This window comes from Rhinatrema bivittatum, chromosome 7 (genome assembly GCF_901001135.1).
Source record: "Rhinatrema bivittatum chromosome 7, aRhiBiv1.1, whole genome shotgun sequence".
NCBI classification, from domain to species: Eukaryota; Metazoa; Chordata; class Amphibia; order Gymnophiona; family Rhinatrematidae; genus Rhinatrema; species Rhinatrema bivittatum.
In genome coordinates, this window is record NC_042621.1 from 189,067,589 (window position 1) to 189,091,746 (window position 24,158).

Consider the following 24,158-nt stretch of genomic DNA (forward strand, 5'->3'; position numbering starts at 1 on the left):
AAGAGGAGAACCAGGAAAGGCAGTAAACGCAAGGGTGAGAGAGTACCAGGGAATAAAGTTCCGAAGAACATCTTAAACTGGATGAGAGGCTTCCTTCGCTTAGCGAGTGTAGTGGGGCATTACCAGCCTGGAGCACTACTAGCGTATTGTGACAGTATTCTGGGAGCGTTTAAGGACTATGAAGGTTGGGCCTGGCTCAATTACGACGAGCTATTCAGGGAAAAGACGGCAGGGAATAGATTCATGTCCTGGGGTAAGCAGGACAATCTATTGCTCATGCAGATGATGAATAAGAGTGCCAAACAAGGAAAGCTAGGGGCGGGAGTATCAGTAGGCTTAGGGGATCCCGTGACGGGTGGCATGAGCAACACAGTGGGGGATAAAGGAGCAGAAGCCTGTCAGAGATTCAAAGGCAAGCATCACGATCAGCGATGTTTGCTGGAGATTCAACAGACCTACTTGCTTGTTTCCAGAGTGCAAGTTCAGGCACGCGTGCGCAGTATGCAATGGTGCCCACCCTAGTACCAAGTGCTCCCAGGCCCAGAGCAAAGGAATCACGAGGGGACCAAAACCGTAGCGGATCTCGGGAAAAGAGGAGGGAACAAGAGTGGGGGAACTTAAGTAACAGGAGGGGCGGGAGACGCACTAAGCAGGCCCGTCCAGTGCCCTGGAAAGGACACTGGGGGGCATTATTAAAAAAATAAATAAATAAATAAATTACAATAAAATAAAAACAATACATAGCAGCAGGAGGAAGTACAGGCGAAGGCGATTTGAGGGACATGGTGTAGAAGTAGACTGTTGATGATTTCTTTTATGAAAGATTACAGGGTTTCCTGGTGACGGAGTGAAGGCGATCAGTTTCAGGATATACATTACAAAGACGAATGGGAGTTAATACAGGATTCAGTAGCCCCTAGTTCTTGGGATATGTACTTAAAAGGAAATGCAGCTTTAGCCACTCATTTACAGCAGTGGGGGTGGCATGGAGGGGCAGTGCCTGAGCACTGTCTGGTGGGTTTTGTGTTGTGGGTGAAACAAAGCGGTTATTCGGTGGCCACCATGTAAGCACAACTGGCGGGTTTTTTCAAAAACTGAAGGGATGGGGGCAACCCCATGAATAGATTCTGGTTAACTAAGGTATTGAGGGGATGGCATAAAAGAGCAGGCAAAGAGATCAAAGATTACTTATCAGATATCAGGATTTGATACGCTTTTCAGTACTGTTAACACAAGTATGCTGGTCGGGGTTTGAAGTAGTGCTATTTCGAGTGGCCTTTTTTCGGTGCTATGAGGGTTAGCAAACTCATAGCTCAGTCCAGGAGGAGTACTCGTCACAAAGGACTGCTGTTGAATTGCGTTAAAATTACTGAGCAGGTGGTAACGCTGTTCCTCCCAAAATCCAAAACTAATCAATTGGGGAAAGGTATGTTTGTTACTCTGTTGCCCGCTGCGAACGCTATGGCCTGTCCGGTTCACACGGCGTTAGCGTATCGCAGAATCCGGCCGGCGATGGTAGGTTCTTTCTTAGTACATGAGGATGGTTGCCGCTGACTAGGTACCAGTTTGTACAGGTCTTGAGGAGGGTGGCCAGTTTCGACAGAAGGAATGTGCAGCGGTATAGTTCACATTCCTTTAGGATGGAGCAGCAATGTCTGCGGCAGAGGCGGGGTTGCCAGATTACATAATACGGAGTATTGGAAGATGGAAATCTGGAGCTTTTAGGGAGTATGTTCGGATGGGAAAAGGGGACTGAAGTAGTGAGGGGTAGGCAAGGGTAGGAGTAGGAGAGAGGGAGGGGGTGGGGGGTGTGACTGAGTTACTAATGCTTGTGTTTTGTTTTCAGAATATATGGGGCGGAAGTGCGGGAACGGATGTGCCTGGATCGTGGGTCATGTGTATATTCACAGAACCCAAAGAAGAGCCTTGAAACGGTCATACAGGGAAGATTTGGAATTGGAGCACTTGGGGGTGGAAGTTAGCCTGGTTTAGCTGATGAGGCATGCAGTGGGACGAGCTGCTGCTATTTCTTGACGAAAGGATTGAAATGTGGGGCATTCCGGACATCCTGATGATTCATTTAGATGGTAACGATGTGGGACACAAGACGTGTAGAACATTGTTGACTTGCATCAAGAAGGACTTAGTGCAAATCATAATTTCCTGGCGTGTAGCCAGATGGACTCAGAACCAATGGGATAGTATCCGCGTGCTAGCAGTTGGAGACGGATCTGACGTCAGCACGGGGTATATAGCCCCACAGGAAGCGCAGCGATTCAGTAATTTCCGTCTCCAAAGCAGTTTGGAGTGCCTGCACGCTGGTTCAGCGTGCTTTCCAAGCCTACTTTAATTTTCTCTATTTTCTCATTCTAGATTCTACTTTTCTTCTTTACTAACGACTATCGAGCCCCGCGCTCCTCAGGGGCCGTTTCTGTCCGTCCCCCCAGTTGAGCTTCCCGGGGCGCTTACCGTGGCCCCCCGGTGGGAAAGTCCTCGGTCCGGCCGAACCTCGGCAGGGGCACGGCCCCCGGGGGAGACTCGGGTGTGGCCTCGAGGCCCTCGGTCCCGGCGTGGACGAGGTAGCGGGTGCAGTTCCTCCAATCGCGGTGGTGGAAGGTACCGGCCCTTTCCCCCCGCTGCCGGAGACCGCCTGTGTTCCAGCCTAGAAGCACCGAAGATCGGGTAAGGCGTACATCTCTTCGCCCAGGTCTCCGAGGTCTCGAGGATCGGCGGCATGGCAAGCCGTGGAGGACGCCATTTTGTGGCCCTATTCAGGTCCGGAAGATCGATCCAGGAGGGGACAGCGCTCCTTTCCACGGCCCTACAGGGGCAGGAGTTCCCAGCGCTTTGTTCCATATAGAGGGCGCTATCAGGCGACTCGTCCTCCGGCCAGGAATCAGTCCTTTCAGACCAAGCAGCGCAAGCGTGGGGCTGGCCCGGGCTCAGGCCCCGGTCGCGCCCCGCAATGAGAATTTGCCGATCCATCTGGGGAACGAAGTCATAGGGGGCAGGTTGACCCTCTTCTACCCCAGATGGGTCGAGATTACGTCAGACCAGTGGGTCCTTGCCGTTATCCGGGACGGATATTATCTGGATTTTCATCGTCTTCCCCCGGACAAGTTTGTGGATTCTTCATGTCCCCGGCACAAGACGGCAGCGTTAGAAGCTACCCTGGCGAGGCTCCTGTCCTTGAACGCCATCCTCCCAGTACCTGCCTGGGAAGTGAATTCTGGACACTATTCCATTTATTTCATGGTACCCAAGAAAGGGGGCACTTTTCGGCCTGTGCTGGACCTCAAGTCAGTCAATCGCTACTTACGGGTACCAAGGTTTCGCATGGAAACTCTGCGCTCCGTCAAAGCCGCAGTCCAGCCCGGGGAATTCCTCACGGCATTAGACCTGTCGGAAGCATATCTTCATATTCCGATCCATCCGGATCACCAGCGCTACCTGCGCTTCAAGGTTCTGGGCCGCCACTTCCAGTTTCGAGCTCTACCCTTCGGGTTGGCCACGTCCCCACGGACTTTCACCAAAATGGTAGTAGCGGTGGCAGCGGCACTCAGGCGGGAAGGGATTCTGGTCCATCCCTACCTAGACGACTGGCTGATCAGGGCGAAATCTCGGGAGGAGAGCCTGCGGACGACCGACAGAGTGATCGCCCTTCTGGAAAGCCTGGGCTGGGTAATCAACCTCAGCAAGAGCTGCCTACTGCCTTCTCAGTCAATAGAGTATCTGGGAGTGCAGTTCGACACTCGGGCGGACACGGTCAGTCTTACGACCAAGCGACAGTTGAAACTTCGACAACGTATCCAGTATCTGATGAGAGCCAGTCGGCCCATAGCCTGGGACTATTTGCAGGTTCTGGGTCTCATGGCATCCACCCTGGAAGTGGTGCCTTGGGCGCGGGCCCATATGAGGCCTCTCCAGCATTCCCTGCTCTCTCGCTGGAGCCCCCATCGACGGGACTATTCCACGCACCTTCCTCTACCGGCCAGAGTTCGGACCCAGCTGCGGTGGTGGTTGCGGTCCAACCACCTGAGCAGGGGGTCGAAGATGTCCTCGCCCACGTGGACTTTGCTCACCACGGATGCCAGCCTGGGCGGCTGGGGAGCACATTGCGAAGAACTCACCGCGCAAGGGCGATGGAACAAGGGGGAGTCGACATGGAACATCAATCGCCTGGAGGCCAGGGCAGTCCGCTTGGCATGCCTACGATTCGCTCCCAGACTCCGGCACAGAGTTGTCAGAGTGATGTCCGACAACTCCACCACGGTGGCCTACATCAACCGGCAGGGCGGAACGAGAAGCCGACAAGTGTCTCTGGAGATCGCCTCACTGATGGTTTGGGCAGAGGCGAATCTGCAAGACATCTCCGCCGTCCACATTGCCGGGAAGGCCAATACCACAGCAGACTTCCTCAGCAGGGAAAGTCTGCATCCAGGGGAGTGGCAGCTGTCCCCCATAGCTTTCCAGATGATTGTCGATCATTGGGGGATTCCGGCCATGGATTTACTGGCGGACAAGTCCAATGCTCAGGTACCCAGTTACTTCAGCCGCAGGCGCGACCCGTTCTCGCGCGGCATCAATGCCCTGGTCCAGCCATGGCCTCCAGGAACTCTACTATACGCCTTTCCTCCGTGGCCTCTGCTGGGCGCCCTCATCCACAAGATTCAGACACACCGGGGTCTAGTTCTTCTAGTGGCACCAGACTGGCCAAGAAGACCCTGGTACGCGGACATGAGAAGACTACTGGCAGGGGAGCCTCTTCCCCTGCCTCCTCTCCGGGACCTTCTACGTCAAGGTCCCATCCTCCACGAGGATCCAGCTCAATTCTCTCTTACGGTATGGCCCTTGAGAGGGCTAGACTGAAGAAAAGAGGTTACTCGGGGCCCGTGATTGATACCCTCCTCCGAGCTCGCAAGTTTTCCACATCCCTCACCTACGTCCGGATCTGGAGAGTGTTTGAAGCATGGTGCGACACTCATGGCACCAATCCACATGCCGCCACCATACCTATTGTGTTGGATTTTCTGCAGGATGGGCTTCAGAAGGGTCTCTCCCTCAGCTCCATCAAAGTTCAGGTAGCGGCACTGTCTTGCTATGGTCCCAGGAGGGATGGCAAGACCATCGCCAAGCACCCAGATGTTTCTCGTTTCCTGCTGGGTGTCAAGCATATTCGTCCGCCACTAAAGTGGCCTGTGCCCTTATGGAACCTTAATCTGGTTTTGGATTTCCTCGCGGGATCCACCTTCCGACCCCTTCGGGGCTTATCTCTCCGGTCTCTCACCTTGAAATTGGTGTTCCTGCTGGCGGTGTGTTCCACACGCCGCATCTCGGAGCTACAAGCACTGTCCTGCCGTGATCCCTTTCTGCGTATCACTCCGGAGGCTATCCATCTGCGGACGGTTCCCTCCTTTCTCCCTAAAGTGGTCACACAGTTTCATCTTAACCAAACCATATCCTTGCCTACCACGGTAGGTTTGAAGAAATCTGAAGACGGCCGTTTATTACACCATCTCGACATCGGTAGATTGCTGCCCAGGTATCTGGATGTGACCCAAGACCTGCGGAAGACGGACCACCTGTTCGTCCTACACAGCGGGAAGAAGCAAGGTGAAGCGGCCTCTCGGCCCACCATTGCCCGCTGGATTAAGGAAGTTGTCAGAGCAGCCTACGTGGAGGCTGGGAAGGCTCCGCCTCTTCAGGTTAAGGCTCATTCCACCAGAGCACTCGCAGCGTGCTGGGCGGAGTCCAGGATGCTATCACCTGCAGAGATCTGTAAAGCAGCGACATGGTCCTCCCTCCATACCTTCTCCAGGTTCTACCGTCTGGATGTCCAGGCCAGGGAGGACTCTGCTTTTGCAAGGGCGGTACTACATGGTCCTCAGGCAGCCTCCCGCCCCGGCGGGGAGTGAAGCTTTTGTACTTCCCATTGGTTCTGAGTCCATCTGTCTACACTAAGGAAAAGAAGATTACCAGGTAAGTAATCTCAACATTAGGTGGCCTCAGGTGAAGATAGGGTGGTCGGACATTACTGTCCACCTGAAGAACAGGGAAGACAATATTTGGAGCTCCGGGGTAAAGAAATTAAACCGACAGCTAGGGACGTGGATGGGCTGGGAAGGGAGGTTTTGGATTAGGCATCAATGGGCATGAAAGGTAGCGGAAGGTTTATTTAGCGGGGATGGAGTTTATCTTTCTGACATAGGGATGGACCTCTTTAATAATGCGTTTCAAGAGGGCCTGGAAAAAGAGATAGGCAGCAGGCATTAAGGGCTGCAGTGGGGGAACAAGCCATTACTCGGCTAGTTTGTGGCAGTAAACCCGAGCCCATTGTTATTGTCATGATGGGGTGGGGGAGTGGTTGGTGGGGGCGGAGTACCCTGTGTAGTTGGGGGAGCTGCTACACGGGAAGACCAGAGAACTGTGGGGCGAAGGTTCACGGTAGAGCTTGCTCTCGCTGGTACGAGGTGGAGCAGGTGGAAAGGGGGAGGGTAACTCCACCATTGGGGTTTAAAGTGGTGGAGGTCGGAGGGCATTGGGGAGGAGTGTTCATGGTTAAGTTGATTGTAAGGGCTCGGGTTCATTGATAAATAAACTGCAGCCAATTTTAAAAGCCAGCAAGTTGAGTATTCATTGGGGGGCTGCAGGGCTGCCTCCAAACGCAATGTCTTTCCTCCCCATGTTACTGTTATTCTTGTCTCTCCGACAATTAGTTGCTGCAGGACCTAAGTGGCAGTAGCTTATAGAGCCACCACTCCTTCTCGCCTGACCTCCTTAGGGTCCTCCACAAGGAAGCCTGAAGATGCAACAACTGGTGCTTCCTCCGTTATGTGCGGGGCATGGATCACTGTTTCTGTGCTTCATTACCAGAGACAGAATACCTCCTTCATCCTGCAAAAGAGAAAAAACACTTTCCATTGATGCAGGTAGTTGGTTGGTAGCCTCGAGCATGGCAGGGTTGCCAGGTTTTCATGAAAGAACAAGCACTTTTTCACAAAAACACAAGCCCAAAAAAAGCCCAAAACACGTGAAATTGAAACATCAATGTCTGAGTCGCATAGATGACAAAGGAGCTTAACTTTTTGCATGTTTCTCTGTTTTAGCATGTTCCAGAAGGTCTGCATGATGTGCACGAATGTCACACTTACAAAATTTGCACATAGCCTTACTCTCATTGCTGACAACAGACGAAATTCATGCTTTTAGTTCACATTCTTCTTCCCACGCTTAGCAGTATCTTTTAGTTCCTTACTTTAGCTATAGTAGATCAAATCCATTTAGTAGCGTAGCAGCCAATGACGGAAACAGTAGGTATGAACAGGCTCTCTTACAAACAGGTCTATCCTGTAAAGTGCGGCCGCGTTTACCCTGCTCCTAAGCTGCGTTTTACTCACTTTCCGGCCGCGTTATCCCTTCCTGCGATCCCGAATCCACTATAACCTACTCCTACCGTGTCCTAAAATCCCCGGCCAACCCCTTCCGCACGCGGCATGGATATTGCATGCAAACGAGCGAATTAGCTATTCCCTAGCATCCCGTAACCCGCGCCCCGACTATCGCTATCTTTCCCTGCCATTTTGTCGCGCGTTTAACCTGCAAACTTACCGCCTACCTGACCCCTGCGGTAGAGGCAAGGGTAAGGGTAGGCGGCAAGCTTTCCCCCAGCCCCTGCTCACCTGCCCCGGCCGCGATCATGGATACTGGTCTCCGGGGCAGCCCCAGTCCTCTCCCCTCCTCCCGAAGCAAAAAAAAAAAAGCAAAAAAAACATTGCAGCCCCCTCCGATATCCGGAGGGGGCTGCAAAAAGTAAGTCGCTTCGCCGCTTCGTACTGCCAGCCCCTTCTTCCCTCCTCCCGGAGCAAGGCTGCTTTTCGCGCCCTACTTCGGGAGGAGGGAAGAAGAGACACTGACAAGCGGCGAAGCAACTTACTTTTTGCAGCCGACATCGGACCTCTCCTAAGTTGCTTCGCCGCTTGTCAGTGTCTCTTCTTTCCTCCTCCCGAAGCAGGGCGCGAAAAGCAGCCTTGCTCTGCGAGGAGGGAAGAAGGGGCTGGCAGTACAAAGCGACTTACTTTTTGCAGCCCCCTCCGGACATCGGACGACCTCTCCTGCCTCCAGCTGCTCGCGAAAATGGACGCAAAAAGTAAGTTGCTTCACCGCTTCACACTGTCAGAAGAAGAGACACTGACAGAGTGAAGCGGCGAAGCAACTTACTTTTTGCAGGCGTCCATCTTCGCGAGCAGCTGGAGGCAGGAGAGGTCGTCCGACTTCCTGGTATCTGTCATTTCAAATGTCATTTGAAATGACAGATACCAGCGTGGCGTGAAGCGTTAGGCCCGCGCACCCAGGATACTGTATAGGCGCTCTATCCAGTAAAATGGGTTGCGCGGGCTTAACGCTTCACGGACACTTCTTAGACGCGGTTTACATTTGCATAAACTTATTGATCAGGATCGAGCGGTAGGTGAGCTGCACTGTGTGTGCGGCAACCGCGGGTGAACCGGGCACTAACACAGCTCTTCCTACCGCTCGGTACTGGATAGACCTGAAAGATAATCTGCTGCAGGGAGAAGAAATGAGAAAAAAAAATTAGATGAAATTAAAAGTGGTGTAGAAGAAATTAAAAAAAAAACAAAAAAAAAAAACACCAACCCCCACACTGACTCCCCCGAGCACATCCCTGGCACCCATACTCTCATTCCCCCCTCCCAACATACTCATTCCTCCCCTCCTGATACCTGGCTGTAGCCAGCTGAGTGCTACACTCTTTTCAGCATTCAGGTCTGCAGCTGCACAGAAGATTCCTTCTCTGTTGCTTGCTGCAATGGCATGCTGGCCTTCTAGTTCTGCCCACCTGCCATGATGTTGATGCGCCGTGCTGGGTCTGCCCACACACGCGCTCCTGTAAAGATTTGTAGCTCTGATTGCTGAACTAATTTAGGGTGCGCCTGCTATGGACAGGCTTCATAGCAGCAGCAGCAGCCAATCACTGCAACATCAGAGCACAAGTCCCGCCCAACAAGCCCAAAAACAACGCGATTGGCAGGAAACATAGCCCAATTAAAAGCAACCCGCGAATCGGGAAAAAAAAAAACCCGCGAGCGACGAGGAAATGAAGCCCAATCTCGCGGGAAATAAGCGAGGTTGGCAACACTGCATGGGACCTTTTATGCCTTGGCGCGTCTTGTGACGTTTAACGAGCGCGCCGCCGTCCTTTCCCATGCCGCCAGCTCCTTGCTGAGCTCTGCTGGTTGCACTGTTGTTTTCGGCTGTCTGCTGCCGGATTCGGCAATGGCCTTGAATCGGGGCCTGTTTCTGTTGCTGCAGTGGCCTCGAATTTCGCGGCCCTATTCGACTGTACTCCGCTCCGGCCCCTTTGCTGCCCAGCGTTGCCGCCTGACCACAGTCGGCAGCAGGAGCGCGTCCTCCGACAATGGCCCCATCAAAACCCCGGACACGTCGCTGTTTGTGCCGCTGCAGCTGAAGCCAGCGCACAGTGCAGATGTGGATATTGGGGCCGAGCTGACGCAGCCCCTGAATAAGAGTAAGTGTTGTCATCCTCGCCCGGGGTCTGGAGATCCAGAACATGACAGCAGATAAACGTGAGGACCATGTAGTCTACCCAATTTTATTACTGATGCAGTCCTATAGACTCCAGTTGATCGCGGGCTTTCTTTCCCTTATTAGTAACTAAGGATCATCAGTGCTTCTCTTGAATTCCGTACTTTGTTTATATATTTCAGATATATGAATGTTTATCTCGTGCTGGCCCCTGGGTATTCAGGCTGATCCCTAGCAGACTTACTTACAGTCCGGGCTTTTAGGTGTGTGTATAAGCTTGTTTTCCTTATCCATAAATAAGCACTTAATGGCTGGTGTTCATTATCCCTAATCTAAACCATAGAGTACAGGTAGTACATACACTATTTTCTTAGTACCCACTGACTTCTGAATGGAGGTGTGTAGTCGAAGGAATGAGAGTAGACATTTCCGGGAAGAGGAAGAGAAGTGAGAGAAGCTAAAAGAGGCAAGCGTGAGTAGGGAGGGAGAAGAAAAGGGTGAGATTAAGTGAAGGGTGATGACGTCTGCACTGGCCATTAGTGAACCATCATATCTGAAGTATTGTTTCCAATTCTGGAGGCTGCATGACAAAAGGATCTAGACAGAGTATTAGTTCAGAGAAATGTTATTACAGTTGTGCAAAGTCTGTACTCACTATGGAGTGAAATTTAACAGCCTAAATATATAATTACTCCAGAGGAAAGCAGAGAGAGGGAATATGATAGAAACATTTAAATACTTTAAATAAATAAGGTATAAGAAGCAAGCATTTTTCAGTGGAAGCATGTTAATCTAGAATGAGATTTTGATAATTCTCAAAGGGAGTAGATTGTGGAGTAATATAAAGAAATATTTTTTCACTGAAAAGGCAGTGGATAGATGGAAAAGCCTCCCAGTATGGTGGTAGAAACTAATACAGTTTCAGAATTCCAGAAAGTATGGAATAAGTACAAATGGTGGTAGAAACTAATACAGTTTCAGAATTCCAGAAAGTATGGAATAAGTACAAAAGATCCTCAGTTGTGAGGAAGTGGTGGTAAAGCCAAAGATCAGAGAGTCTGTAATATTGCAGTATGAAACGAAAGTGGGTAGATTACATGAGTCTTGCAATCTTTACTTGATATCTCATTCTGTTTCTATGATCTGCTTAAATAAGAACTTTAAAGCATAATGTTCACTGTCTCCTTAAAAAGATCCATTCCTGCATGTTTGGGAGTTAAAGAGGAAAAGGAAGCACTGTTCTGTAACCAAGTAATAGAATGCTTTGTATACATCTACATCTCTTAGTTTCAAAACGTCTTGGTATAAAAATAACCACATATATTATTTGGATGGTCACAGAGCCTTCCCATCTGATGTGGCTGCAATTCTGGACATCCAGTCTGTATTAGATCTTAATATGCCTACACTAAGTACTCGTGGCTGTTCCAGGTTCAGATACAAAGCTGAAGCTCAGATTGGGTGTAATGACATACTAGTTTTCACTCAGTTCCCTGGAGAAGAATGCTCTTTGTACCTGAAATAGTTTGCCATTCTGTATCACTAATTCAGCTGTATAACATCTATGGTAATGTACAAGATTTCAAGTATATATCACACACAGTAGCATACTCTGCTAGTCAGAAATGTTACTGTTTATAATTGTTTCCATTCTTGATGCTGCTTTCTGGGTTCCCTGTATCTACCACAGCCCAACATTTGCACCACATGACACTCCTTTGGGCTGCAAAATTCTGTTACACAACTATGTTTCAACTTTCAACATGTATAATAATGTCCCTCATTACTGACCTAGAAAGTTAAGTAGTATAGAAATCTGTTAGATCTGTATAGTATGCGGTCCTTTGAGAAATAGGAATCTTTGGTAAATCATACCTTTTATTAATAAATATGAGACTTTTCCTCTCCTGGCAACTTCCCTTCAAAGAATTGCTTGATTGTGGGGATGCAGTCTCCTATGTGTGATGGAGGCTCTAAGATCCTGGTCACTGGACTTTTGCCTTTGGAGAAGTTGCAAAGGATTTCACTTAATCTCTATGTATTGGGTGGTGGTTATGTTGTGTTTGGCAGAGGTGTGTATACTAAGGGTGTATATCTTTAAGATGTGTTGGGATAACCAGGGCAGGGCTTCCCAGTTTGTGGGTAAGGACCCCAAATGGAGTGACAAAACCTTCACCTGGCATCAAAAGTGCCTCAGGTGGCAGCAAGTGCCAGCTTCAGTGGGGACCTGTGAGCCAACACGCATCCATAAATCATGCAGTGGCACTGCCCTTGCATGAATTTCTCTGTTAACAGAAGCCCTGAATGAGAAACGATCAAGGCCGCTACAGGACTTGTGAGCTTGCATTAGCACACAGGCCACATGCTGACTTTCATTAGTAATGTTCCTGTCACTTGCAGATCACCATTGTACTTAGGACCAACTATGAGAGTAGGGGAGGGCTGAATGTGAATGGTCTAGTGGAGATTGCCACTGCTTCTCTCTCCTCACCCACCACTGAACCTACCCAAGAGAAAAACGTTGACCCTGCTATCAGCCTGTCCTCTCTTACCAGCTGTTGGCCACCTTTGTCCCAGTGCCCAAAAGAAAATGTTGCCTTTGATTGTGGCCATGGAGTGTTTGGAGGAGGGGCTATTTGAAGGGAGGGAAGTGAGGGAAGAAAGGTGGAGGGACTGGCTATGGAGGGTGAGGAGGATAATGACAGAAGATCAGTTAGCAGTAATAAAAAGGGCTTAGGGTGAGAGGATCAGCTGGAGGATGCAAAAAGTGTTAGAGGTATTGAGAAAGAGGGGTTGTGCTTGGAAGGTAAGAGAAGTGGAGGTTGGGACTAATTCCCAGAGATAGTTATGCTGAAAGAGAGTAAGGAGATCTTTAGAGATAGAGAGAGTGTTTTGCTGTCATTGCTACTAACTTAGTTCTGTAAACAACCTGTGACCTCTGATTTTAATCAGTTAATTTCTTGGCATTCAGATAGGTGGATCCAAGACCAGTGGGTTATGCACCTCTACCAGCAGATGGAGATGGAGCAAAGCTGCCTTCAAGGTATATATACCCTTGCACAGAGATCAGCCCACCAGTATTCTCCATCTCCAGCAGATGGTGGATGTGCATCTCCCCATTGGGGCTTGCGTTAAGCGTTTTGTGGAAGGAGAAAAGAGAGAATGTTATTGCCCTGCTCTCCTGTGGTGATACCGTATGGTCCTTCCCTTAGTCAAGTTTTCTTGAGGTGATATTTATTTATTTATTTAGAAGTTTTTCTAGACCAATATCTTTGGATCCTTCCCTCAGATGAGTGCCTTGGTCTGATAGCTGGTTTTGGCTAGCATGGGCTTATCTGTAAAAAATAAATAAAAATCAAAATAGCTGAAAGGCAAGTGGGTGCAGAAAGCCAAGTGCGGCGGTGAAGGTCTGTATCCTCTCCCCTGCACCTGGAGACTGACACTGTACTCGGCTGGGTCAGACTGAGCTCAGGTAAAAAACAAAAAGAGGCAAGGGGGAGTTGATTTTAGGGATTCCTCTCCCCTCCAGTGTCCTTGCTCAGCTCACTGATTCGACATCCGCTTCCGGGGGAGCTTGGGGACTCTTGGCGGGTTGAGCAGCCTTCTGGGCTAGGCCTTGCTGTCAGGCTTAGATTGTTTGCCGCATAGTAGGCCACAGTGGCTTTTGCGCGTTTTTTTTTTCTCTGCACGTAAGGCTGCCCTCTTCAGGTACGTTGGTTTGTGCTTATGTGCCCGGCTGTGTGTCTAGTTGTGTGCCTAGCTGGGCACTCAGTTGGGCGCAACGGGACGCCTACCTGGGTACTCAGTTGTGCACATAGGGCGCCTAGGTGGACGCACAGTGCGCTTAAGGATGCATAAGCAAGCACTCAAGTTGCATAAAGTGTGAGCGCTTGGGTAGGCACTCAGTTGAGCTTCTACCTGAATGGTGTATTGGGTGCCTAATTTTTGAGTGCCTATTTTTTTCAAGTGCCTATTGCAAGCATAGCTGGACGCACAGTTCTCAGACGCCTGTTTGGAGTGTACTGAAAACTCTTGGCGCCGATGATAAAGAAGCTTAAGTGCCTTAACCTTGTGCTGCTTGCCATATTCAGGCATCTCAGCCTGGTGTTTCCTCTAACTTGTGTTAGCTCTATTTGGAGGCTCAGGGAGAATTGTCTCTGACTGATTTTGCTAAGCCTGGTCCTTCCCAGATGATACAGGAATTAAAAAAAAAAAAAAAAAAAAAAAAATCTTGAGGTTTTGTCTGTTCTTGGGGCTCCTCTAACTGGTTCATTAACAGGGGAAGGTAGTTCAGAGGGTGCAGGACCAACGCCCCCTGGTTTTGAAGTGGATCCCTTGGCCTTTTCTGGGGGGATTTTTCAAGGGCTGCAGTCCTTTCTTCAGACGCAGTCATCGACCCTGGCCACTCTCAATAGATCAGGATTGCAGGCTGCGGTTTCCCACACGCCTGGTGCTGCGGGTAAGCATCTAAGTACGTTCTAGACCTGCTCCGGGCCACGCTGATAGGGACCCGGATGGCGTGGATAATGAACCCGATCCTTATTCCCTGCAGGATGGGAAAAATTCCTTTGGGCCTGGACCCGTATAGAACTATGCAGTTACTGGGCATGCCGGGGGGCTCGTTCCATTCCTGAGCCAAAGAAAGATCCCGTTTTGATTTGGTGGCATAAAGCCTCTTGTTTCTTCCCTATTTTGGAGGCTATTAAAGAATTGATTGATCTTGAATGGGGCACCCCAGAAGCTAATTTTAAAGAGGAACGAGCCTTGTAGGGCTGTACCTCCTGGAACTTGGCTACAAGAGAGCAATTGAGCTTCTGAAGGTGGATATACTTGGTATGCTACCTCCAACTGAACGACTATCCCCGCAGGCCATCCTTAAGCAGGCCTTGAAGCGGTGGCAATGAATTTGCAGATAGCGTCTTTTGCTCCTTGGTTGCTCATTCTTGTATACTCTCTCTGGAAGTCGATGAATTTGATGTGAATTCCAGGGCAGTGATGGAACAGGCAGATGCGGGCTGCGAGCTGGTCCGCACTTCAGCCAGAGGGGTGGCTTCGGATATAGCGGCCAGGCATAAGCTATGGCGCAGTAATTGGTTGGCCGATACAATCTTGAAGTCTAATCTTACAAAATTGCCCTTTAAAGGATCACTCTTGTTTCGAGTGAGCTAAAGAAAAAATGGCCAATAAGTGGGGCGAGTCCCAGTTTCCTCGGTTACCAGAGGATAAGACACTGACGCTGCGCTCCTTTGGCATGAGAGGTCGTGGTGGGGGTTTCAGATGCTTTTGACCTTACAGAGTGGCTTCTCAGAGAACTCAACCTTTGGGAAGGTCTCAGCCCTTTCATTCCCGGCAGCCTGAAAGGGAGCGCAGGCTCGGGTAGTAGTGCCCCCAAGCCTCTCAATGAAGGTGTGCGGACCCATCCCTGGGAAAAGGAGATAGGGGGTTGCCTGTTTTTTTTTTTTGTTTTGTTTTTTTTTATTGGAGGTGGGTCGCGATCACGTCAGACCAGTGAGTTCTGCAGGTAAAAGATGGCTATGCTCTGGAGTTTCTCTGTGTCCCTCGGGACGTTTTCTTGGTGTCTCCTTGCAGTTCTCCACAGAAGAGACCAGCAGTGAAGTGTACACTGGCAAGGCTCCTCAGCCTGCAGGCTGTAGTTCCAGTACCCATGTCTCAAGAAAATATGGGCCAGTATTCCATTTATTTCTTTGTGCCCAAGAATGAGGCCACTTTCGCCGCATCCTAGATCACAAGGGAGTCAACTGTCATTTGCAGGTGACTTGTTTTTGCATGGAAGCCTTATGCTCAGTGATAATGGCAGTGCAGTCGGCGGAGTTTCTGACGTCTCTGGATTTGTCAGAGGCGTACCTTCCTATTCCCATCCGTCTGAAGCATCAATGGTTTCTGCATTTTGCTGTTTTGAAGTGACATTATCAGTTTCAAGCGCTGCCACATCATTATATCTATTTTCGACCAATTATAATTTTTATCTTGTCCACAAAACCAAAAAGACTACTGATGTACAACCTTGTACAAATTTGTTTACATATCTTTCATTCTTATTATAATCTAAATAGTAGCTTCTATCATAGCAAGCATAGCATAAATCAGGAAAGAACATTCGGGTCGATACTCTAAGGCCGCGGTAGAAAGAGTGCGACATTGCCAGGCGCACCCTCGTTCCCCGCACGCACAGTTCTCTTCACCTAGCGCTCGATACTCTCTTCTAATTGCTTGCAAATGCATGCCACAGCTGCAAAGCCTTAGGCAAGCGTTAGGCCCGCGCAACCCATTTTACTGTATAGAGCGCCTATCCAGTATCCTGGGTTCGCGGGCCTAACGCTTCACGGCCGCGCTGGTATCTGTCATTTCAAATGTCATTTCAAATGACATTTGAAATGACAGGTACCAGGAAGTGGACAGTTATGTTCCCCAATGCTCGGCAAACTTTCCCCCAGCCCCAGTCTGTCTCCTCCTCCCGAGGCAAAAAAAAACGAAAAGTAGCAAGGCTCGGGCCTGCTACGATAGTCCCTTCTCCTCTCCTCCCAATTTCGGCGCTCAAGGCGGCCGGGTGGTCGTGCATTCATCCAGGCAGAGGGAGCCGGCGGCGAAAGCGGCCTCCGGCTCCCTCTGCCTGGATGAATGCACGGCCCCCGCCGGCAGTGAATGAATGCCCGTGCGATTTCGGCGCTCAAGGCAGTCACATGACGTGACGTCACGCCTTGAGCGCCGAAATCGCACGGGCATTCATTCACTGACGGCGGGGGCCGTGCATTCATCCAGGCAGAGGGAGCCGGAGGCCGCTTTCGCCGCCGGCTCCCTCTGCCTGGATGAATGCACTCCCACCCGGCCGCCTTGAGCACCGAAATCGGGAGGAAGGGAGAAGGGACTACCGTAGCAGGCCCGAGCCTTGCTACTTTTTCGGTTTTTTGTTTTTTTTTGCTTCGGGAGGAGGGGACAGGACTGGGGCTGCACCGGAGACCGGACGGGGCCTTGAGCGCCGAAATCACCCCCATTTTTTACACTTTATTCCCGTTTTAATTTACTAACACCAAGTAGAGGGTGGCGGTAAACTAACAGGTTAAGGACGCGGCAAAATAGCGGGTTACAAAGGAGATAATCTGAGCGCGCGTCACAGTATCGGAGGGGAATAGCTAATTCCTTCATTATACAGCTAATTCGTTCATTTACATATCATATACATGCTGCGTGCGGAAAGGGTTATGTGTCTGTTTTAAGAAGCGCTAAGGACGCGTGAAACTGGAGACTGTATCGCTGGATCGCCTTACGCGTCCGAATTGTGCGCTCCCAGCTCGTTACAGACGGGAAATCCTCAACCGCACATTACAGTATCGACCTGATTATTAGCTAAACTGAACTGTGTCGCACTACATTGAACAGAGATACAATAAAGCTTTTCACTTCCTCACTGATTTCTGTCGTCTCCCAGTCTTCTTGCCTAATCATGCCTAATAGCATGACTATTAATCTAGCCATGCTTAGGGATTGAGAAAACACTTGCTCACCAAGGAAGAAATATAGTAGTGAAGGGCCCCTTTCATCCCTCCAAAAATTGGCAAGAAAGATCAGTGAAGGAGTGAGTGTAAGAGGTTTGACTGAAGGAATGAGTCAGATGATTGGTGCAGGGAGGCAGCTGAGAGAGGCGCTAAAGGGGGTGGGTGTGAAAGAGTGAGTGTTAGGTGGATAAAAGTGTGAGTGTGAAATAGGGAATGAAAGGGGATTAGCACTGGAGTGTGTGGGTGAATGTAAAATGGTTGTGAGAGAGGGGATTCGCGTGGGTAGGATGTGTGTGTGTATGTCAGAGAGAAGAGGAAGGGAGATCTGTGCCAGATGGCGAAGGAGTGTGAGAGTACAGATGATCCTCCCTCTCCGATCCCCGATCCTTCCCTCCTGTTTCAAGTCCACCCCCACCTCTGTGATCTCATCCCCATGCTGATACACCTTGCTGTCTTCTGTGCACTGATAATTAAGATCTTTTAATTTCTTTCACCCATAAAACTCAAGAAAAAAATTTACCCAGACACAAAAAAGAGGTCAGAAAATGACTATTGATATAAGGCAAAATAAATTACAATATTTAATATGTAAATATGCTGCAGAATTGGCACAGGATTTTGGAAACCTTTATCCACAGAGTCTATCCCTAAGCTGGAGGTTCCCAACTTGGGGTCTATGGACCACTAGGAGTCTTTAAGACCATTGCAGAGGGTCCACCAGAGAGGAGACAACTAAAGTGCAAATGCAGAACTCACCTCTGAGGAGCTCTGCTTTAAAGTTCCAGCTGCCTAATCCCACTATCTGATCCCATGCTGAGCAGAGGAAGATCAGTCTCATGCAGCCCAAGCTGGCGTGGAGAAGAGGTGGGAAGAGTGTGGCTGATTGCCACCATGAGGAGTCTGAAATTGCACCAAGAGCAGGATGGGAAGTGCACTACCACCAGCACTTTCAACAGCTGTTGGCTTCCCACGACCAGAGACAACAGCAAGCAGGGTGATGACCCCGAGGAGCATTTCTGGCCACTGCTACATGTGCTCTAGCTGTCCTGCAGACCAGACAGTGAGGGGAAAAAAGCTGCACTGAGGGAGTAGAATAGAAAAGGTGAGGGTTGGGAGGGTAGGAGCCATGAGGGATCATCACACTGAAAGGGGTAGAAAAGGAGTCACTGGGAGAAGAGGACAAGATTGTGCTATAAACTGACATCTTATAGGGATGATGCAGAAACCTATTTGCAACCCCAATTCAGGGTGTTTGCTGAACTTTGCTGGGGCTACAGTAATTCCTGAGGCTAAGACCCAATTGTAGAGTCCCAGTCCTTTTACTCCAGGGTGTGGGGTTTTGTCTAATGGGAGGAGGGCTATCCAAGGCTCAAAGTGTGTAGGTGGAGTCCCTTCCTGTATGTTACTAGTAGCTGTTTGGGGAAAGTACACTGAAAAGAACAGGCTGGACTTGCTGGTGGGGTGCTCCAAATAAATGTTTACTGTGATCTGGTTCTAAATAATTTGCATAAACAAAGCTGTTTCCAGTTACAGCCAGGTTCAGGCTATTCTCTTGGAGAACTTTCTTTGTGAAAGTGTCCCTCAGTACTGGGCCCTGAGATGTTCTTATGCTCCAGGGAATGGAAAGATGTGTCCCGGGTGGGCTGGGAGATCCTATTTGTGGGTGGATTCCTTTCCCAAAAAGAACCTGAGGTCCAGATGTACTCCAGATCTTCCAAAGCCATTCAGTGTCCCAGGGTGAAGACTCCTGTGGGGGTCTCCAGATGTCACAATTCTCTTCTCCTTTCTCCTGCTCTTCTTTCCAAACTGCTTCATGGGTCCCTTCGGGAGGAAAGATCTTAGGCTGGGAAGAATCAGATCTTCCCTTTCCCAGCCTTAGATAAGGAAGGGTGGCTTCTCACATCCTTCCCCCAACTCAGGAAAAACATCAAGAATAGAATCTGCACAAAACTCCTCCTGTGGCAAGTCTCTGCTTTCTTTCCATGGGGTGTGAGATGGTTACAGCAGGGCCCTTTCCCTCCTCTGGCCAGGACCAGGGATTCACAAAAAGAAAAAAAAAAAAAAGCAGATCTCAAAGATAACTCAAATAGTTCACTGTCTTCAAATACTTCCAGCTATGGAGTGCACTGGTAGGGGGGGGGGGGGGGGGACCTCACTTCTGAAGCCTGTAGCAGAAACAGCTTCTTCCACCTCAAACTTCAAACAAAATACCACACTACTCCTACTTCTCCCCTTTCCTTATGCAACCATGAGCTCACCATTTTAGCAAGCCTCAGAGGAGATATGCCCCTCTTCTAACTCTAATCCCAGGGTTGGACTATGGCAGGGGTGGCCAACCCCAGTCCTCAAGAGCCACAATGGAGGCAGTGCATGCAAATCTATCTCATGCATATTCATTGAGGATAGCCTGAACATCTAGCCTGTTAGTGGCTCTCGAGGACGGAGTTGGCCACCCCTTATCCTAGTGGATAACTAGATGGTCTCTACATATAGTTCTACTGAGATGTTTGTATTTATCTAATGCCTCAAATATTCCTACAACCTATTGTTGTGCTGAGATGTTTGTACTCTTATCTAATTCGCCTTGTGTTAATTTTACTGAGATGAGTTGTATTTTTAGTCCTATTGTTGACTTATTTCAAGTTTAGTCCTGTTCTACATTTTACCTAGTTTAGTCCTGCTGTTGATGACTATCAAGTTTAGTCCATACTGGTCTCCTCAAATATCTTACCTTTCAAATTTACTGCCTTAGGTACATTTCTTATTCAAAAAGGTGAATAATCCAAATAAATACTTGGTATGGGGGCCATATGGAGAGGGAAGAGGACAGGAGACAAGGCACTCTGGAAGGGACCATAGGGGGAGGGAAGGCCCTTGGGAAGGGGCCATGGGGGATGATGGTGAGGTGTAGCAATCAGAATAGGGGCCATAGGAGGAGGGAGGAAGATGCGCAGGCGGGAAAGCACTCAGGAAGGGACCTTGATGGGGAGACTAGGGAACACAGGAGGAAGAGGACAGAAGGGAAGGCATTGGGAAGGGGGGGCATGGGTGGGGTGAGGAGGGCAAGAGGGGGAAGGTACTTGGGAAGGGGAGAGGGCATGAGGGGTAGAATAGGAGAAGAGTCTGCAGGGTGGAAAAAATTAGGAGGAAGAGCACACAGGAAAGGTGGGAGGAGAGAAGGCACTTGGGAAGGAGACATGGTGGAGGTTAGAGAATAGCAATCATGAAGATGGCCATAAGTTTGTTTTTTTGTTTTTGTTTTTGTTTTTTTTAATATCAGAAACCATTCCTTACTTAATATTAAGTTTTATACATTACAAATGATTCTGGAGTGCATATTATTTATTACATTAATTGGTTTTCCATATGGCATTTAATTGCATGTAAAAATTAAAAAGAAGCATGTGGGGATCCATGAAAATTTGAGGTTGAAAAGGTTGGGAGCCCCTGCCCTAAGCTGCTGCAGGAAACTGAGGACTGAATCTTTAATGAGCCTGAACCCCCAATAAAAGAGACGTGAAAGTAAAACGTGTGACGGTTTACTTTGTGTTTTATAGGTGATGTCCTGAAACTTCTGAACAAATTCTACAAAAGGAAGGAAATGCAGAGACTTGCAGCAGAGAATGGACTCGATGGTATGGAGGCGAGGAACCCCTCCTCGGGGCTCTGAAGGGTTTCCTCCCCCTCCACCTCTTTCTTGGTTTCAGAAAATGAAAGGGGGGCAGCAGCCAGGCAGCCGTTACTTACTTGGTTCTGCCAGGTTTCTGGTGAAACAGCAGCTACATCCAGAAAAAATGCCGGGCTCCATGTCATCCCATTTGAGAATCGCAGGGGGGGAGGGGGGGTTATTTGGATGAGATTGAGCAATGTTACAATAGTTTGGGGTTTTGTAAGCTATTAAACTTCTAAAAGCAGTTATAACATGGTAACTTGTAATCCATAACATTACTCAAATCCAGCCGACTGCGAGTCCCAGTATTATGTTCCTTAAGCTGCTCTCCTAGGGTGGGCTCCTATAGCTTCATTGAAATGCGTCTTTGCACCTAGGGCTGCTGTAGCTAACTTCTTATGGCTCTTCTTTTCACAGCTCGCCTTTTCCACCAGGCATTTATCAGCTTCAGGAAATATGTGATAGAATCGGATTCCCTCAGCGTGGATCTCCATGTTATCCTAAGTGATGTCATCTGCGATGCAGGCAAGGATATAATTTTGTAAATCCCAGGATATTTTGTTATAATTTACCAATTAAGATAATTTCCCAGGTCAGAACTAGGGCAAGTTGCTTTTCAGGCATGCACTCCTGCTAATGCTCAGTAAATTTTCAGATTATTTGATGTTTTGAAAATACTGAGAACTTGTTTTTTAATCAATTATTGACTTTTTAAATGTTAACACAGTGAGGATTATTCATTAAGGTTTATTTAATGTTGTTTTAACTGTGGAATCCTGATGGATCTGAGAAATTGGGGAATAGCTTGAGGTAGGATTGATTATTTTAATTTTGATACTTGAATTTTGAAAGACTTTGTTTAACTTTTTATACTTGGGATTTTGTTCTTATGTAATACTGTATTTCTATTTTGTTAGGTTTACATTTTTGGAGATTTGTTGTAATCTGCCTTGTTGTATTCTGGACATTATGTGTAAAGTATAATCTAAATTAAACTAAATTAATTATGCATTTTTAAAGAAAAAAAAATCTGCACTTTTCCATTGATTAAAATAAAAGTCCCTTCTCATATCTCGGGAGTTGGGGGAAGAAACAATAGAGCATCATTACTAGGCAGAACCAGGTGTGAACCAACAGGATAACATGGCTACATCTAAGAGGCAAGGCTAGAAGAAATGCAGTTACCCTGGCACCAGAACTGTGCATCTGACAGCAGTGCAAAGCATAGACAGGGCACAAAGTTACCATCTCAGGGAGGTTATTTATCAAATTGCGTTAGAGCCTTATTGTATGCCTTAACATTGTAATGTGCTATTCCCTGTACGTACCAGATCAGTCCAGACTCCTGGGTTTTGCCTCTGCACCAGCAGATGGAGACAGAGCAAGATTCGACAGGCTCTGCCATAAGTACCAGGGTGCCACCCATCCTGTCAGTATAACTCTGCTCCAGCAGATGGCGGGTGCTTAACCCACAGTCTCTACTGATCTAAATTAATTATTAGTGTAAGGGGGAAGAAGGGATTTGGATAGCTAGGTGGTCGGGGGGGGGGGGGGTAGCCAGCAGACTCAGTCCTTTCGAGGCAGACGTTTTGGCAGGCCTGGTTCCTCCCAATCCACTTCTGGTGCTAAGTCCGCACAATGATGTTCGGCCGGGCCATTCCTCTGTAGCCAGGGTAGGGGGCAGATTGTCTCTCTTCTACGAGGAATGGGCCAGGATCACGTCGGATCAATGGGTACTCTCAGTGATAAAACACGGCTACGCCAGCCCCGCCCGCGATTTTTCCTGTCGCCTTGCGGGTACGCAGACAAGCGTCAAGTGGTACAGCAGACTTTGGAGTGGTTGCTGGACCTGGGAGAAATTGTACCCGTACCACATCTGGAACGGCGAAGAGGACATTACTCCATATACTTCGTCGTGCCAAAGAAGGAAGGGGCCTTCCGCCCCCATCCTAGATCTCAAGTGCGTCAACAGATGCCTGCGATCCCACGCTTTCGCATGGAAACGTTGCGCTCTGTCATTACTTCAGTGCGTCCGGGAGAATTTCTGGCATCCCTGGATCTTATGGAGGCATACCTGCACATTGGGATCAGGGCGGATCATCAGAGGCATCTCCGGTTCTACATCTTGGGGAAGCACTACCAGTTTCAGGCGTTGCCGTTCGGTCTAGCGACAGCTCCCAGAACCTTCACCAAGATCATGGTGGTCGTGGCGGCACAGCTCCGGCGGGAGGGATTGTTGATGCACCCGTACTTGGACGATTGGTTGATTCGTGCAAAATCAGAGTCCCTCTGTCAGTCGGCAATCAATCGAGTACTCCAGCTGTTGCGCTCCCTGGGCTGGGTAGTGAATACAGCCAAGAGTCACCTCACTCCCTCTCAGTCACTGGAATTTATGGATGCTGTGTTCGATACGCACCGAGGGGCGGTCTTCCTCTCAGCGGGGCGCTGTCACAAATTGAAGGGGCAGGTCCGGTCCTTACCACTGAAACAACCGCCGACTGTTTTGGATTATCTACAGATGATAGGTTCCATGGCGTCAACGTTGGACCTGGCTCCCTGGTCATTCGCACACACGCGGCCCTTGCAGTCCGCATTGCTTTTCTGATGGAGTCCAGTGTCCGAGGAATTCTACCTGCCGTTACCATTGACGAGACCGGCTCGTCTCAGCCTAGGATGGTGGCTGTGTTCGACCAACCTCCTTCGGGGAGTTCCCCTCATGACGCTGGAATGGACGGTGGTCACCACGGATGTGAGCCTACTTGGTTGGGGAGCGGTTTGTCTACGGAAGTCGGTTCAGGGACGCTGGTCCTCGACTGAGTCTCGCTGGTCGATCATTCGGCTGGAGACCAGGGCGGTGCAACTGGCTTTGCAGGCCTTTCTTCCCTTGATTCAGGGAAAGTCGGTCAGGGTTCTCTCCGACAATGCGACCCCAGTGGCCTACATCAATCGTCAAGGGGGAACCAGAAGTCAGCCGGTGGCCTTCGAAGCTCGTCTTCTGATACAGTGGGCAGAGCATCACTGGTCAGCATAGCGGCATCCCACATAGCAGGGGTCGACAACGTGCACGCGGACTTCTTGAGTCGCCATCAACTCGACCCAGGAGAGTGGGAACTGGCGGACAGGGCCTTTCAACTCATCTGCGACAGATGGGGCACGCCAGCCATGGATCTGATGGCTACCTTCAAGAATACCAAGGCTGCACGGTTCTTTGCCCGGCGAAGAGACACGGGGGCAGAAGGAGTGGACGCCTTAACGTTGCCCTGGCCAACCACGATCCTTCTCTGTCTTCCCTCCCTGGCCTCTGATCGGCAGGATTCTTCGGCGCATAGAGACCCATCCCTTTGAGGTCATCCTGGTGGCTCCCAAGTGGCCTCGTCGGCCCTGGTTTGCAGATCTCGTCAATCTAGCAG

General features: G+C 49.3%; 1 protein-coding gene across 1 annotated transcript in view; it reads left to right on the forward strand.

Moving 5' to 3' along the window:
- The first annotated feature begins 9,096 nt into the window (after positions 1-9,096).
- Positions 9,097-24,158, forward strand: part of SUPV3L1 (Suv3 like RNA helicase) — an 85,708-nt gene continuing 70,646 nt past the window's right edge. Inside the window, exons 1-3 of the mRNA XM_029609659.1 lie at positions 9,097-9,547; positions 20,636-20,713; positions 21,166-21,273. Of these exons, the coding sequence (XP_029465519.1) occupies positions 9,295-9,547; positions 20,636-20,713; positions 21,166-21,273 (439 nt within the window). The 5' untranslated portion in view covers positions 9,097-9,294. The remainder of the gene's footprint in view (positions 9,548-20,635; positions 20,714-21,165; positions 21,274-24,158) is intronic.